The sequence below is a fragment of the Hyaena hyaena genome, unplaced genomic scaffold (genome assembly GCF_003009895.1).
Source record: "Hyaena hyaena isolate Hyena2069 unplaced genomic scaffold, ASM300989v1 scaffold_265, whole genome shotgun sequence".
Lineage (NCBI taxonomy): Eukaryota > Metazoa > Chordata > Mammalia > Carnivora > Hyaenidae > Hyaena > Hyaena hyaena.
The window spans coordinates 218,524-236,421 of record NW_024080899.1 but is presented as its reverse complement, the minus strand read 5'-3'; the positions used below and the strand labels follow the sequence as shown (position 1 = coordinate 236,421).

The 17,898-nt window shown below is 54.8% G+C and overlaps 1 protein-coding gene across 1 annotated transcript in view; it reads right to left on the bottom strand.

The window, feature by feature from the left end:
• Window positions 1-1,900: 1,900 nt before the first annotated feature.
• The window catches only part of TCERG1L (transcription elongation regulator 1 like), a 179,224-nt gene continuing 163,226 nt past the window's right edge, over window positions 1,901-17,898 (bottom strand). Inside the window, exons 13-15 of the mRNA XM_039245738.1 lie at window positions 7,457-7,546; window positions 3,750-3,868; window positions 1,901-2,088 (exon numbers count right to left, since the gene is read on the bottom strand). Coding sequence (XP_039101669.1) covers window positions 1,932-2,088; window positions 3,750-3,868; window positions 7,457-7,546 — 366 coding nt within the window. The 3' untranslated portion in view covers window positions 1,901-1,931. The remainder of the gene's footprint in view (window positions 2,089-3,749; window positions 3,869-7,456; window positions 7,547-17,898) is intronic.

Sequence of the window (17,898 nt, the reverse complement as noted above, 5' to 3'; positions counted from 1 at the left end):
CCCACCTGCTCTCAGGGCCACTCGTGACCCAGGCAGGGTAGCGGGGCCGTCGCTCCAGGCCTGCCCCTTTCCTCCTCGGCTGACGGACGGCGAGGAGCCGAGCAGGGAGAGGCAGCAGCCAGGGAGCAGGTGCCCAGCGGGCCTGGGTCCACTCGGGTCTTCCAGAGCCGCTCAGGCTCAGCCTTGTCTCGGGTGTTCCCATCTGAGGTGAAATGCCGGCCCGCGTGTCTGGCTGCACGCCCAGCGGGTCAGGTAACGCTTCACGGGTGACACTGCAGGCGCAGGCACGTGGCACGTGATGGCCAGGCAGCCGGCTGGCTTTCCAGGGCTCGGGACAGATGGACAGGTGGCTGGAAGGCCACTGGCTCTTGCCAACCCCAGGGGTTGCCAGGAGCCCCTGCCCCGCCTCTCCCCTGGCACCCCATCCCGAGGCCTGGCAGCCGGCCACCTCCCCCGGCCCGATGTGTCTCCGGGTGCCGTGGGCCGAGGGCACCAGCCCCGCCGCTTTCCCCAGCACCCTAGAGAGAGTGCTCCCAGCATCCCCGAGCCACGGCCGCGCCTTCTCCAGGGAGGTCCCCATCTCTGCACGGGTCGGGGGGCTCCTTCCACAGGAGGTAACCTCTGCTCCTACGGCTGTTATTTGTACATCCTCCAACGGTGTCTTTACTCACTGGCCTCATTACCCGAACGCCCTTATATGTAATAATTCTTTCCTTTCGATTTCTCTGTTCCATTTACAAGGTGGTTCCTACTTCCAGATTGAACCCTTGCCGGAGGGTCTGGCTCCTGCCCCGGATGCCCAACCCCACCGGGTCCTCCCTGAGGCCGAGTGACTCCCCAGAACCCCGCTGTAACTCGGAAGCGAGGCCAACGACACTGGTGCCGAGGCCAGGGCTTCCCCCAAAGAAGAGAGAATCCCCAATTACGTCCTAATACGCACGGCAGAGAGCGTGTCCACGGCACTGAAGGGGGACGGGGCAGGTGAGGAGGCGTCCCTGTGCCCTGGGGCGGCGGCAGCGAGTCTGGAGAGAGGCCCCAGGAGCCGCGAAAGAAACACGCAACCGTTTAGAGAACACAGTTAACTAGCTGGGGGTGTAGCCAACGGCCCTCCCCCCAGAGCTGGCACGTTGGAGGGTAAGATTTTTGTTTACACTTACTCAGCCTTTCTGTGCATTCACAAGCATTCTTATGAATCTTTCAAAACAGAGTATCTTCAGTTAAAACACCATCCGTTTTGCCGCTGGAGATCACAGTGGAAATCTCACCACAAAAACACACTGGTTTAAAATATTTATTAATTAAAAAAAATTTTAAATTCTTTTTATCCAAAGATGATGAGAAAAATCTCATGCAAACTGGGCATACAATAAAAATAACTCAACTATTCATATGATGAATTTTGTACAAAATAATTCCATTTTAAGTAGGACCTCCGACAGACGGTGCAGCCGCCCTGTCCGGGGGCGGCTTCCCCTCAGGCTCCGGCGGGGGCCCGGGGGGCGTCGCTGTGACCTGATGATGATGATGCTATTGCTACTACTCGGGACATCGGACGGACACCCAGCACACTCAGAAGGAGCCCCCTCGCCATGGGGCTCAGAACCCAGGGAACACACAAAGGTTTGGAGAAAAGTTTCAGGTAATTAGCTCAACTCATGAATACATCTTGGGAGAGTTATAGGTATTTCTGCTTAGTTACAAACCTGCAGTGGATTTATCATTTGTATATATTACAAGTACTTTGCATAATTAAACAGTGAAGGGAACGACCTACCATGGCAATTAGAAATGCATCAGACTCGGAACGTCGTACAAAAGACAGCTTCAATATGAAACAGTAATCCTTCGAGAAGTGCGCGCAGCCCCGCGGTCGCCCGCCCCCCTCGCCGCGCCCCCCGCCCCGCACCTGTCTTTCTGTGCCTCTCACGCACTCATCTCATTTTCCGCAGCCGGAGTCTGTTTTCCTTGTCCCGTTTCTTAAGAATAAGTATGAATTGGTTGAAAAAATGCTCCTGGTCCTTCTTTTTTTGAACGAGCCGAAACCTCTGATCCCGGCCGTACTTCTCTGCGAACTCCTTAAATGTGGTTCTGGAAAACAAGAACTTTCCTGATTCAGGGCTGGGGGTGGGGGGGGTCAGGGTGGTCTGTGCCCTGAGCCAGGGGCTCCGCACCAACTCCTCTCTCCTAGGGTCACCATGTGGGGACCCAGAGATGCCAGTGTTCTCAGCTCCAACCATAGAAAATCACAATTTATAAATGTTTAGATGCACTTTTGCTTTTCTAGGTTAGCATTTTGTGAAGGGGGTAATTTATGCTACATTTTTTCCCATTCAGAAAATATCTGCCCTTTAAATACTTGGAGAGGTTTTATAAGGACCATGTAACCAACATCCAATTATAGACCAGGTGAACTAAATAATTATCATTCAAAACATGGGAGCCTATGTCTTCACGGAAAGCAAACATCAATTCTTTTTTATTTAAAAAATAATGTTGTATTTATGCATTATTACTAAAATGTCTAAATGCCTACATTATTATTAAAAATAATAATGCATAAATGTCTAGACGTAATATCTAACCCCCAAATAAAAATAAACCAAAAATCAAATTTTTTGCTTATACAAGTTATAGTTCTATAATTCTTTGGTTTTTGTTTTTACAGTTTACTTATTTTTGAAACAGAGTGAGACAGAGCACGAGTGGGGGATGGGCAGAGGGAGAGGGAGACACAAAATCTGAAGCAGGCTCCAGATTTGTGCTGACAGCTCAGAGCCTGACGTGGGGCTTGAACCCACAAACTGTGAGATCATGACCTGAGCCGAAGTCGGCGCTTAACTGACTGAGCCCCGCAGACGCCCCATATAGTTCTATAATTCTAAGAGTAGTACATGTTCATTACTTTTTAAATATCAGCCAGTTAAAGCCAATTTTTGGGACACCTGGGTGGCTCAGTCAGTTAAAGCATCTGACTCTTGATTTCAGCTCAGGTCATGATCTCACAGTATGTGAGTTTACACAAATAGCCTGGAGCCTGCTTGGGATTCTCTGTCTTCCTCTCTCTGCCCTCCCTTCCTGGAGCTCGCTCTCTCTCACTCTCTCTCTCTCTATCCCTCCCACCCAAAAATAAATAAATAAACATTTTTACACAACAGCCAATTTTAAAGAAGACTTAAGTTCATGCATTTTTCTAATTTCTAACAGTTTCCTGTTGGCCTGTTTTATTTCGCGGGAGCAGTGCTGGGTTATTTTAGGTGACTTGGCAGCGAGATTGCATGGCCCGTTTGTCTCGGTGTGTGTACCTTCTCTTTACACCCCCGCCGACTGCGAAGGCGTCTGGAGCCAACGGCGAGGTTTGTTTTACCGCTGCCGTTTGCGTCCTGTAGACTCACTCTCCCATCCCTGGATCCGAAGTCAGCCCTCATCTCGAGTGCTGACCTACTGATTAGGTCTTTAAGTCACGGAGTCAGGGCGGCCGCGCTGGAAAACCAGGCGGGGCAGCGAATGGGAAGGACACGGGACATGGGGATCCAGCACAGAGGACCTGAGCTGTGCGGCCGGGCAGGGGCTGTGGCCTAGTCACCGACAGCGCGAGGGAGGACGCGGGCTTCCCTCTCCAGCGGGTCTTCACAATTACACCCGTGAGGTCTCCGCGATGTTACGATTTAACCAGAACAGACTTTAAAAGTCCTTCCGGTCATTGGTAAATTTCCCGCCCCCGAAATTGCCCAGCATGTCTGTCTCCATACCTGGGTGACACTTTAGATTCTTCCAGAAGTTTTTTGAATTCCTCTTTGGCTAGCAGCAATTTGCTTTTCTTCTCCTTATATTCTTCTTTTATCCTGGTCTTGACAAACTGTTCAAATATCTTAACACACACATACACATACACACACACACACGAAAAGTATTACCAGGTTGCATATCAGGAATGAAATCGTGTGTTTCAAACACAACACGAAAGGACAGAGATCCACTGTGGTTAAGCTTTTCTTTTCCATAGTTGCTGGGGCGGCAGGCACAGCCCCTCAGCAGAGGTGCTCTCTTGAGCCAAGCGTCTACATAATTAAGCCTGGGTCCCCAAGAGAATCTCGGGGCTAAACACTGAATCAGCCCCGCGTGGGGTTCCCTTTTCCTGTTCTGGAATTCTGTGAGCAGCTTCTAGGATCATGTGCTGTCTGGCCCATCCCCTGGCTGGAAGGGCATGAATATTGTCTGGTAGGCAGGTGCATTCATGACCCCGGGAGCCCTCTCCCTTTGAGCTGATAGCCAACTCAGGAACATGAACCACAAAACCTCTCTGCAGCGGTCCATCAAATGTTCCTCCCTTGATAGGATGGAGGCCGCTCATTCTTCTAATATGAGATGGTCATCATTTATAAATGGAGCCTGAAGGAGGTGGGGACCGCTGTTTCATTCCTAATGCTATCGGAGCCTCAAGAGCATTAAAAAGAAAATACTGGAGATAATTTAAATGTGAGTGCAAACATAAATAAAAAAATCAATAAAAATTTCACATGTGATCCTGGAAGGCCTGTAAACAGCAATTCTGTACCAACCGGATCGAAGGCCATTGCTGACATGAGATTTGACCCCGGGCGCATCTCCCGCACTCCTGCCCCGGAGGGGGAGTCAGGGAAGACAGGCCAAAGCAAGAGGCTCTGTCCGCTTGGACGGGGTTTCACACCACATTTCAGTAACCACCAGCCGCATGGGATTATAAATCCCCAAAGCTCCTCTCGTCCTGAACACTGTACCGAAATGAAACATTCAGGAGCAGGACTTAAATGGAGCAGGCGTGCACATATATTAAAGGAAGAATATATCGGCCTAATTCACCTTCAAGGCAAGTGGTGTGCAAGCTCTCTGATTGTCTTATAATTTAAACTAATAAAACAGGTGAATGAAGGGTTATTATCCAAATAAAAGTGTGTGGCTCCATCATTAGTCAGAGTTTTTGCTCTGTTCGTTTTAAGTCTGGACGGAAACCCAGCCAGGCTGCAGGCGCCTGAGCCGCTCACCCGCGGGACCCGGGCTCTCTCCTCTCCCTTCGCTCTGTGGCTCTATTTACTCTGCTATGATTTAACATATTGGCCTTTTTCTTCCCACTTTGACAGATTATACCAGCTTCATTCAAAGTGGGGCGCAGTTTTTTAAAAGACAGACCACTGGCCATTGCCTCGCCAGGGCGTGTTCTCCAGTAAGAAAAGGAAACACTATTTGTTACCATGGAAACGGTTTGATGAGCGTGGCGGACCCCCATTCTCTGTTTGGGCTCAGTCACTTCTCCCTTGCAGCCCCCTGTGGAGGACTGGCCGGTGGCCATTTGCCCATCATGAGCTTTAGTTTCCCCGTGAAAACGCCATGTAACAGCGAGGCAGGTACAGACTCTAGCTGGACGCTTGCTGTCAGTGCATTTGTGAGGAGCTCTGGGGCTTTGAGTGGCCCAGATACGGTTTCCTTCTCGGGCGCGGCTCCAGCCCCAGTGCTCATAGGAGCCGCTACATCTCCCCTGGGTCCCGGGTGGTTTCTCCCACAAACACTGGCATCTGATCGAGGGCTCCCTGATGCTGTATCAGCCACCAGCGAGGTCAGCTTCCTGCTCTTCCTCATGGGGTCCCTGGGGCCACATGCAGCCTGGTGACACTGAAGTTTGCTCTGTTTGACGGCGTTCCCCAAACCACTCCTTTTTGGTGTGGGCTGGCGTTCCCGTCTGATCTGTCTGCAGAGCACATGACCAGGCGTGGGGCCCGGACACCCCAGCCCAGGGGGGCGGGCGCACGGCCCCTCGGCGCGCTCGAGCGTGCAGGATGCCCCCGGGTCAGGAGCGGCCGGGTCAGTTCAGCAGCACTCTGCGAGCTGCGCTCGGTCAGGTAGAGACGGATGTGAGCATAAGGTCATCTGGGGGAGGGGGACTTACTTCCTCAGCTTCCTTCAAAGGGGCTACTGGTCTCTAAAAACACCTCTGAACGGGCAAGAACGGTGCTGACATCAGCAAAAGCACGGTCCGCAGCTGTGCTGATGGCAGCGGTCTTAGCCAGCAGGGGGTCTTAAGCAAGTCATTCTTCACACAGGTAAGCAAGCCTCTTACTACACGTGTTCTCAGCCGAGTAGTCAGACTTTTTCATCCTTAACATTGTGACGAAAGGGTGAAGTATTATTGATGATTAACGTCTATAGTTTTCTTCAGCTGCATGTGTGTGTATGTGTGTGTGTGTGTGTGTGTGTGTGTGGGCGCGCGCGCGCGCGCGCGTGATCTAACCTCATCTGACTCTAATGTAGTTTGGTTTTTGTTTTTGTTTTTGGACACCCTGCTAACACATTTCGCACATTTTCAAACATTTCCTTCTGGAAAACTCAAGTCAGCTAGAATGCAACGAAAGGATCATAAATCCAAGTTGTTGGAAGATGGGAGCCCTGTGCAGCGTGGCCGTTGCTGCAGCCTCCCAAGCCCCAGCGTGTGCCAGCGGGCCGTGCCGGCGGCGGGCCGGGCAGGGCAGGCGAGGGTCCGCGAGCCTGAGGCTCGCCAGGCTGGTGTTCCACTCATCGTGCTGGTGTGTGCTTGGGGGACTTCAGGGGCCAGGACAGAATTGGAAACGAGCGTGCCCTCTGTCCTGTGGGCCCTGGGCTCTGCTGTCTGAGAGCACGAAGGCCGTGGTGACAGAGGCCGCATCTGAAACAGCTCTCCGGCCTTCTCTGTTTCCAGCGGCTCATCCCAATGACCTGTTTTCCATGTACATCATTTCACACTCAAAGGGCAGAGGACAGAAGAGACGGGATTGGAACAGGACCCAGAGACCTGGAAATCCGGATCTTGTGGAATTTATGTCGGGGCCCTGGCTGTGTTCTAGGGACCAGCAAACCCTGACCGGGCTGTGCCAGCCTATGCGTCACTGCTCAGTCCCTCACCCGGCAGTCCCTCAAGCATCCCTCTGTCTGTCTGCTTAGTCCTGGAAGCCATATTGGCTCCATGATCTACGTGGACAATAGGGCAGCACAGAGCCGCCAGGGTAACGTGTCCTCCAGGCGAGCTGCCTCTCACCCATTCCTGCCCTTTCTGGGGACCTGCTCTCTAGACCTGCCCTCCCCAGCCTCCTGCAAGCTCTTACTGTTCCCCGGACCCTCCTCGCGTTCAATGTCATCATATAAGAGCTTAATTAAGTCTTCTTAACACAGCTATGTGGGTGCGGTCAGTGTTCCCAGCATGTGCATTTCCATCTTGGAACGGGAGTATGTGTCCTATGGGGTCACCACCAGACGGTTGGCGGAGACGGTTAGGAGATAACCCTCATCTGCACCGGGAACCGCTGCCGCACACAAGCTCGCACACGAGAGTAAGCTACACTCCTCCCCCACCCCCGCCAAAATGAACACGAAAGGCCTCTCTTCCTCAGCGGTAACGTCAGGGAGGAGTGTCACCCTAGCGCTGCGTCCCCAGAGCCCACCGCCAGCTCACCTGTTTCCGCTCCTCAGAGTTTAGCAGGAGGTATCGTGGATCAAACACGATTTTGTGCAATTCTTTCTCCCACGTGGAAAACGCTGACACCTGAAGAAAGATATTTGATACAGTTACTTTTAGCATCTAACACAGAGCCTGAGGTCACGCTGGAATCATCAGTGGTGGAAACAGCATCAGGTTGGGGGGCTCAGCGATGCGGCCTCGTGTGAGAGCGACAGGCATGAGAGCGTTCCGGGAAATCAATACCTAGAGCATTAGGAAATCTAATTTTTTTAAAATTTTTAATGTTTTTTATTTATTTCTGAGAGAGAGACAGCATGAACAGGGGAGGGTCAGAGAGAGAGGGAGACACAGAATCTGAAACAGGCTCCAGGCTCTGAGCTGGCAGTCAGCACAGAGCCCGACGCGGGGCTCGAACCCACGAACCGCAAGATCATGACTTAAGCGAAAGTCGGATGCTTAACCGACTGAGCCCCCCAGGCGCCCCAGGAAATCTAATTTCTACACTCATGCCACTGTTCCTTCCCTGGATTTCTTCCAGGGCCACATGCCACTGATCCGAAGCCCCAATTCTACCTGTGCCGCTGGAATGTCATTCCGGAATGTCACATCTTGAAGTCAGAAATATTGGTGAAAACTTTCAGAACCCCGCAGACCATGACAGAGGGCAATTTCTTACAAATACTCTGCATTTTGCACAATTCCAGTTGATTTTTAGTCAACAGTTAAATCGTGTTAGGTAAGTCATTTTATTTTAAAACAAATGATGTTACTTTACAATAGTTTTAGATTTACAGAGAAGTTACAGGAATATTACAGAGTGAGCACGTTTCCTACCTGCTTCCCATACTGTTCACACCATACATTAGTGTGGAAGCCAGATTTGTCTACACTATTGTTAATGAAAGTCCACACTTAAGACTTATTTAGTTTTAGAGGTTCCTGGGTGGCTCCATTGGTTAAGCGTCCAACTTTGGCTCAGGTTACGATCTCGTGGTCCGTGGGTTTGCGCCCTGCATCCGGCTCTGTGCTGAGAGCTCGGAGCCTGGAGATTCTGTGTCTCCCTCTGTCTCTGCCCCTCCCCCACCATACTCTGTCTCTCTCTCAAAAATAAATAAACATTAAAAAAAAAAAGACTTTAGTTTTTACCTATTTTTCTTTTTCTCCCTAGGATCCCACCCAGTACAGCACGTGACAGTGTCACGTCTCCTGAGGTCCTCTGGGCTGTGACATTTTCTCAGACTTCCCTTGTTTGGCCTTGACAGTTTTGCTGGTCAGGTGTGTTGTAAGATGGCCTCTATCAGGATTATCGTGTTAGATAATTAGATGGTTAGACCAGGTTCTGGGTTTCAGGGAAGAGCACAGAGCCGGGTGCTGTCCTCACCCATCACATCACGGTACCGCCTGTCACCGTGACTCACGACAGGCGGTGTGGACCCAGACCACCGGGTGGAGGCTGTGCTCCCCAGGCCCCCCCCCCACTCACTTATCCCCATCATGCTGTGCTATTTGGGGGGAAGCCACTGTGTGCAGCCCACCCCTCGGGCTATGTTCCACCTCTTGAGGGGGGCGCATCCTAATACAAGCTACTTGGAAAGCTCAAGGGGATGTTTATCAATTCCCCCACATTTACTTATTTTTCCATCATTTATTTGTATCATACAGACTCACAGGTGTTTCTAGTTTGGGCTATGATCCACTATAATCCCAAAACTTGCTTTTGCCACATTGTTCAGCTTTGGCCATGGAGATCTTTTCCGGCCGGCCTTTGTGTGCCTTTGGCATATCCCGTCATTGTTTTGGGGGGGAGGGGCTTCTACTTTCTGGAACATCAAGGTGCCCCAGCCTCATCTGCTGTGTCTCCTGCCTCAGTCCTAGGTCAGACAATTCTCCAAGAAGCCCGGTTCCTTTTGCTGGAGAACGAACCAGACACCGTGACCGGGGCTGAGTGGTTCTTCACCACGGGGCTCGTAGCTTCCAGCTTCTCCCCACTGACAGAGCAAGGAAACATTTAAGTCATTAACACAATAATTTATTCACTTAAAAACATTAACTAAGTATTGACTACGCCTTGGGCCCCAGGCTGCATGCTGAGGACTCAGAGAAAATCAAGGTCCTGACATCAGAGAGCCGGCGGTCGGGGTAGGGCAGGCATCCATGCGTGTCGTCGTAGGAGGGACAGGCCCCGACGCCGAGAGGCCACGGGGAAGGGACGCCCCATCTGCAGGGATCCGTCTCCAGAGCACCGACTGCTCTGGAACATGGACACCCCTCGGGCTCCTGAAGGGCAAGGGTGGAGCACACTGGGGGTCGGGAGGGTGGCATAGTCCCAGGCCGACTGAGGACCTGCACTTACTTGGGGAGCCACGGTGGACGGTCACACGTGAGGGAGGCTGCTCCGGGCCCAGCGGGGAGCGAGCCCTGGACCCAGAGGAGAGACGAAGCTAACCCATTGGTGGCTTTACGAAAACAAAACCCATTCACCCTCTTACCTCTGAGCACATTGAAGTGCTCCCGGTACAGACATTATTTTAATAAACATGCGCTTTACTTGTGGGTTTTTTAATCGACACCTTCTATCTTTACTAACAAAAATCAAAGCCCCTTGTTAATATTCATGAGCTCTGTTACTGGGCGGGATGACCTAGGCTCCACCCAGGGACTTTCTTCCAAGGACCGGGAGCTCTGTGACGTGTGGACAGGCCGCTGGGAGTGGAGGCAGGGACCCCGGGGAAGCATCCAGGCAGAGGAGCCCATCGTGCTTGGGCTCCCGAGCGCGGCAGCGTTAGGGCAGCTGTGGAGAGAAGCCTGGGCAACCGCAGCTCAGCCCAATGAAACAGGCTCCTGTCCACCGGTGGGGACGGCCTCAGCTCGCTGGGGAGGGCAGAGGATGGCTTAGAACTGGTGTCACATAACTGACTCTACCGGATTATGAGAATTTTTGGAGTTCTAGATGGTTATAAAATCATCTTTTGAAAATGAATAGCATAGGGTTGCCTGAAAAGGAATTTGCAATCTGGGTGTAAGACGAGGTAAGCCACCTGTACAGGACTGTGATTCACAGTGACAGACAGGTGTCGTCATGCCTGAGAGCCATGCTGACAGGTGCTTCCCGGCGTCGAGAACGGCAGCCGGGGTTGAGAGAGGGGTAGCCAGGCGTGGGAGCCAGGGCTGGGGGATCAAAGGGACGGGAGGGATGGACGGCCACGTCGGAACACCCAGGACCACTGTGGGGGACACAGCCTCATCCGTGAGACCCAGCTCTTCCCAGAGGGCCCGGAGAACTGCAGGTAGGACCGATTCCGAGCATCGCTGCTGATAAAAGCCTGATCTCACCAGGCCTGCGCCTCCCATGTCTCCAAGGTCATGTCTAGGTAAGTTCATTCCAGGGGCCAGGATGGAGGTCTCCCTACTCTCGCTGGGTGCCAGGGGAGCCACTCTTGTCCCCAAGGCTGCGTGTTCCCTGCCACACCCCCCCACACGCCAGGTGGCTTGTTTCTCCAACGCCCGTGGGAGAGCCTGTATATAAGACCCAGTCTTATGTTACATCATGCAATGTCTTCCTGGAGTGCCCCCCCCATTCACGGGTCTGCCCAGTGTCAGGGGAGGGGGCCAGCTGGGGTGCAGCTGGGGGTGGGGACCTTGGGGCTGCCTTAGGGTCCTGCCCACAGGGCGGGCCCAGGATCCCAGCGCACCCACAGGGCGGGCCCAGGACCCCAGCGCACCCACAGGGTGGGCCCAGGACCCCAGCGTACTGCCATCTCTCTCTTACGTCCAGCCTACACTTTTTGACGCTTCAGCACTTCCATGGGATTTGGTCTTTGAACAGCGTACCATCCCTGCAGCCCGGCTGTGTACCCTGTGGGATCCTCTCTCCCCTGGGGGCCATGTTCTGTGCTCCCACCACCAGCCCCCACAGTCAACAGCCGTGATCCAGACACGTGTGAGCCCGTGGGTGTGATGGCTGCCAGGAGACTCCGGGCCCCAAGCACATTCTCTGTTTTATCCCCGCTGGGGGGTCACCGTGTGCATGTACTCACAGGTCACTGAGCGCTGGGCCGTGGCCCCGCCTCCCTTCCCGCCCAGCCTCCTGCCCCCAGCGCTACTCGGGCAGGCGCTCCCTGTCGTCTCTAGGGCCCCAGGCGCTATCGGTTCCCTGCCGTCTACACTGCTGAGGACATTCCCGGCAGACGCAGCTATAAGACAGAGTTGTGGACAGGACTTCACCTCCAGGCAGGGGCCAGATGTGCCACATGGCTGGCTGGCGGCGGGCGTCCCCGTGTGGCATGTCCATGTGGCATGTCCACAGCCACAGGTGTCATTCCTGGAGGGTGAGAGGCAGGGGGAGGCGCTGGCACCGCGGCCGCAGGAGCCGGGCCCCTTCCTGCCGCTGACGGTGTGCTGCGTGCGGGAACAGCCTCGCTGGGAAAGCCCGCTAGTGCTCTGCAGGGACCAGCGGCTGGCGCCTGGACAGTCACGGCGGTCCCCCACCGCTCCCCGTCCTCCAGCGCCCTGCTCCCCAGGCCCCGGCACCCACCCTCGCAGGGGCTCCATTTCTTGCCGGGGCCCCCGTGGCGGCTTCTCGGCCGGCTGTGCTGGGCCCACCACCCCTGATTGAGGGTCCTTGGCGGCTGCTCCCCCACCTGCTGGGCACAGGTGAGGCCCCGTCTAGCAGAAGCCTCCTGAAGGTGACCAGGGCCTTGTGCACAAGGAAGAAAAGTCCCCCGATGAGACTGGTTCCGGCCTCAGCCCCGGCTTCACCAAAGCCCCCCTGAAATCTGAGGAAGAGGCTCTGCGTTGGGCTCCGGCTGGAACGCGACATGACAGGCTGGAAAGAGCCCCCTGGGAGGTCGTCACAACCGGAAGGTCCCCCGTGGGCAGGACGCCACGAAGGAACGAGGCAGACGCTGACTTTGTCTTCAAAGCCAAAGGCTATTGCTCGTGTTTGTCACTCACTGGATCACACACACGACCAGGGAGCCGAAGGACCGGAGAGAAGGCTGGGAACGGATGGCTCGTGCCCGGCCCTGAGCTGGAGGTCAGTCGGCGGGGCCGGGGCACCGGGGCTCCCCTCTGATGCCCTCCGGGGCACGTGACGAGCCTGTGAACAGGGCACTGAGTCTGTCTGTCCACGGCACCGACCCCCGTGCCACCGTGTCACCTCCTGAGGGCCATGTTGGGGTCCCACCCCGGCGGCTGCTGGGTGGGCTCAGGGTCTCTGGGGGTGATTTCCATCGCAACAAATGCACTTATTTTGGAAGCTAATGTTTTTGCCCAGATTTGATTCTCAGACACGCCGAGTTTACCCTTGCCCTCCTCTGCGTTTGTAATGGTGACACGGAGCCCGGGGGCTGGACGGTCCGTCCTCAGGCGGCGTTCCCTCTGGTGTGCACGGCCTCCACGCCCCGCAGAAGGGGCGTCTGTCGCACCCCCGGCTCTGCGACAAGAGCGCGGGCGTCTGAGGCCCAGCAGCACCCGAGGCTCTCGTCCCCAGTCCGCGCCCGCACGCGGGGTCTCGGCACAGACGAGTGAGCAGGGCTCCCGTGGGACGTTTCCTCAGGCCACGTGAAAAACACGAGAACAGAGGCAGGCAGGCGAGAGCGCTCACCGGCCTGTGCTCGCAGCCACTGAGCAGCGGGCTGGGCCCCGGGGACCCAACGTGCTGCCCCCCTCGCCCCCGGCAGGCCCCACACTCCCCCATCGCTGGTCCCGGGCCTCAGGGAGGTTCACCACAGTGTCTACAGGGGGCAGCAGAGGGCGTCTCTCACCAGATGGAGGGAGGCAGGGAGCAGGTGCAGGGCTCCCAGGGCCCCGAGGCCACGGGGTGCGGTGGACGTGCTGTTGCTCAGCCACACCCGAGGCCCAGTGGCCCCTGAGGAGGGGTCATGAGCCTCCATCCGGCCTGCGCCCACCAACCTCTGCTGTCGGGACGTGGCCCCGTGTTTTCAGGTCTGTCCCCGTGTGCAGTGCACCTGCTGGCGTGACCATGTCCACCTGGCACACTCGTCTCTATGCCCCCATCCCCCGCTCGTCCGGCCCGCCTGACCCGTACGCCCCCACTCCACACCCGGCTCCCCTCCAGGACCAGCTCCTCCTGAGCGCCACGGGCCCCCACAGGCGTCTCCACAAGCCCAGTGGCACCAGGTCCGTGTGGCCGAGTTCCAGTTCTGAGAATCTGCTTGGCCGTCCTCCACCCCTGCTCCACACCCGCCCCCTCCCCCGCCGGGTCCTGCAGGCTCAGGCTGATGACAAAGACTGTGTTCCCTTAATTAGCACTTACACCATTACCCTCTTTACTCAATTCCCCGGAACGCACGGCTGTGTCTTCTGAGTTCCTGACGATTAGCGGCAGCGTGAGAGGGCCGGAAGGGAGAGGTGTGCTCCCAGCTCGCCCCTGATGGAGAGGCACGGCCGGGACGGGGTGCGGGCGTGCGTGTGGGGGGAGAAAAGCCAAGGACGCTGCACAGGTGGCCACGGTGGGCCCCGGGTCCAGTCCCAGCGGCAGCCTTGGGGGACTCACGTGGAACGTGCCCACACCTGCCTGAGATTTGTCCCGATTAGGACGGGGACGTGGGGTTACCTCCTGGTCCCCCCGCTGCTTGGTTGCAAACCATCCATGGAGATGTTGGGTCTCTAACCTAGACGTGGGAGCAGTCCGCGTGAGCCCAGGTGCGCCAGGCGGGCTGCAGGTGGGTCCAGAGGTGAGCAAGGGGCCTGCCTGCTTCCCCTGGGCTCTGGGCGCTTCAGCTCCGGCCCTCGCCTCCTGTGCTCACAGGGCTTTACCAACTTCAGCTTCATTCTCCTATTTTGATCGATAAATAGAATTTTACGCCGTCATTGCCCGACATCCTCTGCTGATTTGATTTACGTTCGTGGGTTATTTTCGCATTCAGGGCGGGCGGAATCCGGCTGCGCCGTGAGGGGGTGGTCCACCTCCCTCCCCAAGGGCATCTTCAGGATTGAGCACGGTTTCTGAAGATGTGGGAGGCCAAGGGCCGCGCAGTCAGTCCAGTAAAGAGAATGCGCGGCACGGGAGCGGGACAAGCATAAACCCCAGGCGAAGGGCAGTAAATCCAGATACTCGCATTTACGTTCCGTACTGTTCAGCGCTGGTGGGGCTGCTGGTGAGACGCCGTGGAGGGAAGACGTGGCCACCGGAGCCACTCTTCTCAGAGCAGTTCGGCTTATTGGCCGCTTGTTTGTAGGAAACAATTCTCCACACAAGGTCACGCCTCCATATGGTCATCGGGGTATTATTTGAAATAGCAAACGGAGAATATGAGAAATGAGTGAAAATGCAGGGGGTTTTGAATTGACAATGAATTGAATGTTATGACCTCATCCAAATGTTTTCCAAAGGATTATAGTAATGCTTTTAAAAAATGCTGGAAAGGGGCACCCAGGTGGCTCAGTCAGTTAAGTGTCTGACCTCAGGTCATGATCTCTTGGTTTGTGAGTTCAAGCCCTGTGTCGGGCTCTTGTGCTGACAGGTAAGAGCCTGGAGCCTGCTTCAGATTCTGTTTCCCTCTCTGTCTGCCCGTCCTCCACTCATGCTCTTTCTCTGTCTCTTTCTCTCTCTGTCTCTCTGTCTCTCTCTCAAAATGAATAAACATTTTAAAATAATTTAATGCTTAAAAAGGGAAAATAGTATACAAATTTATAAGTACGTTGAACCTCATACAATCGACTCTGTTAAAGTTTGGTTAAACCAATCTGGCTGTATTCTAAGATAAAAATATTTATTATTGAGATTTTAAAATCTAGTTTTAGAAAGACTGGAAAGAAATGTATCTCAATGAAAATATTGATCCCTTAGGATAGGATCTGCGGTGACTTAGAGTTTGTTGTTTTTTTTTGCAAATTTCCTTCTCATGCCCACATGACTTATGCAGCAGGGCTGTGGTATTAGCCGTGTCCTGTAGGCTCAGGCTGATCGCAAACACCCAGTTCGCTGTAATTAGCACTTACTGCGGGGTCTGAGGAGTGGCCACAGGAACGTGAGGCCGCTCCTGTGGACCCAGCTCAAGGAGCAGACACTGCAGCGTCCAGGCCTGGGATCCACACAGGTGCCCGAGATGCGTCACTTCCAGGGCCGTGTCACCTGCATGGGTCTGCCGGTCCTGAGGGTGACCGAGCCCCCCCGGCACGCATCCTGAGACAAAGCCATCTGCATGTCTGAGTGAAGGGGCACCGGACATGGCTCATGGGGAGGGGAGTGAGGTGGCCCTTGATGCTGGGGGTGGGGAAGGCCTCCCCCGCCGCCCTGTTAGCCAGAGGACACCCAGTGCTCCTACTTTACAGCCACCTTCTACGACAGCATCCCAGTGGACGCCCGTCTTAGTGCAGGAGAGACCGGGATGGCCCGTGGGCATGGGTGTGAGGTCTGTGAGTTCCTCCTCCTCACAGACTCGGGTCCAAACTCTACAGGGTTCAGCTGCAGAGTCAGTCACAATGCCAGCCAGCCTCCCCGAAGCCACACACTGCTGGGAAGCTGGCCACCCACAGAGGGACCCCAGAGGGCACGGCAGGTGTGGGCCATGGAGTCCCTGAGGCAGTGTCCAGGGATCTCCAAAGGTCTTTCCTTCCTGGCCCTGAGAAAGCCAGGTCTACTTCCAAGGGATACTTTGTAGGAGGAAGATGTTCTCAATAAAATGATTCTAATAATCTGCTATTCAATGAGACCTGCCCCTTCATAGGCTGAAGGTTTTTTTTTTTTTTTTAAGGCTCTATTGTGGTTTGTATAGTAAAAGGAAATAAAAATAAAACCTTCCTTGAGCCGTCAGATACATAAGACAAAACCACAAAGCCACGGGCCCTTCCCCACCCTGTGATCCCCACGGAAAAACCCCACACAAGCCCTCTGAAACTGCGGGAAACCTATGGGACCTGACTCCATCGTTCCATAAGTGCATGAATTTCTGGACTGCAACTTTGTACAAATGCAATAAAAAATCTTATTAATCACTCAGTCCATGAAAAAAGTGACCTTTCTCTGCCTCATTTTTAAGCAACAAGAAATCTTATGGGCTTGGCTATCAAACCCTCTTGAGCAAGAGTAACGTATGAGATCTGCCGGCGTGTTTTATAAAGTCAGAGAGTTCTGAATGGCAGCATTGCTTTATGACCCAGCAGTAAATTCAGATTGATCTTCTATATTCATGACCTGTGTGTGGGCTTCTTGTGAAATCCCGCTAAGAATTCAGGCCTCACCCCAGACTCTTTTTCCAGGGGAAACTCAGAGCTCTGGGTGCGTGCTTTGAGGTTCTGTGCTGTTTTGCTGATTCTCATCCACCCAGTCTACATAAGGTTCTCACACGGAAGAATCTACGCATCAAGGTTGAAAGGAATCACCCACCTCAATGAGGCATGAACAGAGTGAAAATTTCATACAACTGCTCAACCACGGCCATTGGGGTAAATTCAAGACACCGTCTAGCCCCGGCCGCCAGCAGGCTCTGGAAGGACAGGTGGGTGTCGCAGGCAGGCCTGAGCTCCCATTGGGTTAGTCTGGTGCTATGCTGGTGAGGCTGGGCTGGTCGGTTTCCCAAACAAAGAGATGGGAAATGCAGACAAGACAAAATAAATGCCCGCTTCCATTTCTCAAAGGCTCCTAATGCTGTCACGTCTCCGGGAAGAGGGTCACGTCTCCTGCTGGCTGGTTCAACTGGAACAGACCAGCCAGGTTGATCCGGACACTCGGAATCCCATGTATTTCTGCACGTGACAAAGGCGTGTCTATCCACGCCCAACAAGAATCGAGACAAACCTCAAGACTGTCCGTGCCATTGGGTCCGCAGAGCAGACGAAGCTCATTCTGGCGATTCTGTGGGGGAGGAATGTGCTTTGCGCCTTCTCCCGAGGGATGCCGTGGACCTGCACCCTGCAGATGCCTGGCGGCCTTGTGCGTGGAAAGAAGAGAACAGGGAACGGTAGGTGCTTCGGGAGATGAGCCCCTCATCACGGGCTCGGGGGGCCGACTTTGGGACAGTGCACACACCGTCGGGGGGCACGTGCGGCGGCACCAGAGCCCAGTCCCAGATGGCATCCACGTGGTCACTGGGAGGTCGTCAAGGGTCTGCTGCACGCCAGGCCCTGGGGACCCAGGGAGCATCAGGCAGCCCCGACTCTGCAGGAGCTGAGGCCTCTCACAGCAGCCCGGACGATGTGGAGGGGACGCAGGGCAGCCAGATGGCATTCTGTGTTCGCCTGGGGAGGGGCAGCAGACAGGGGACCCGAAGCGAGGGTGGAAGGAGGGCAGGGCAGGGTGGTGGCCAGCAGTGACACTGGAGCATCCAGGGCCATGAGGCAGCCGGACTGTCACAAAGCACACAGCCCCACGGGTGGCAGTGATGGCGTCTGAATGCAGTCAGCACCCTGTTGGCAGCATCCAGGGCGCCGGGAGGGAGGGGAAGCAGACCCATGTCTCCAGCGGGCCTGGC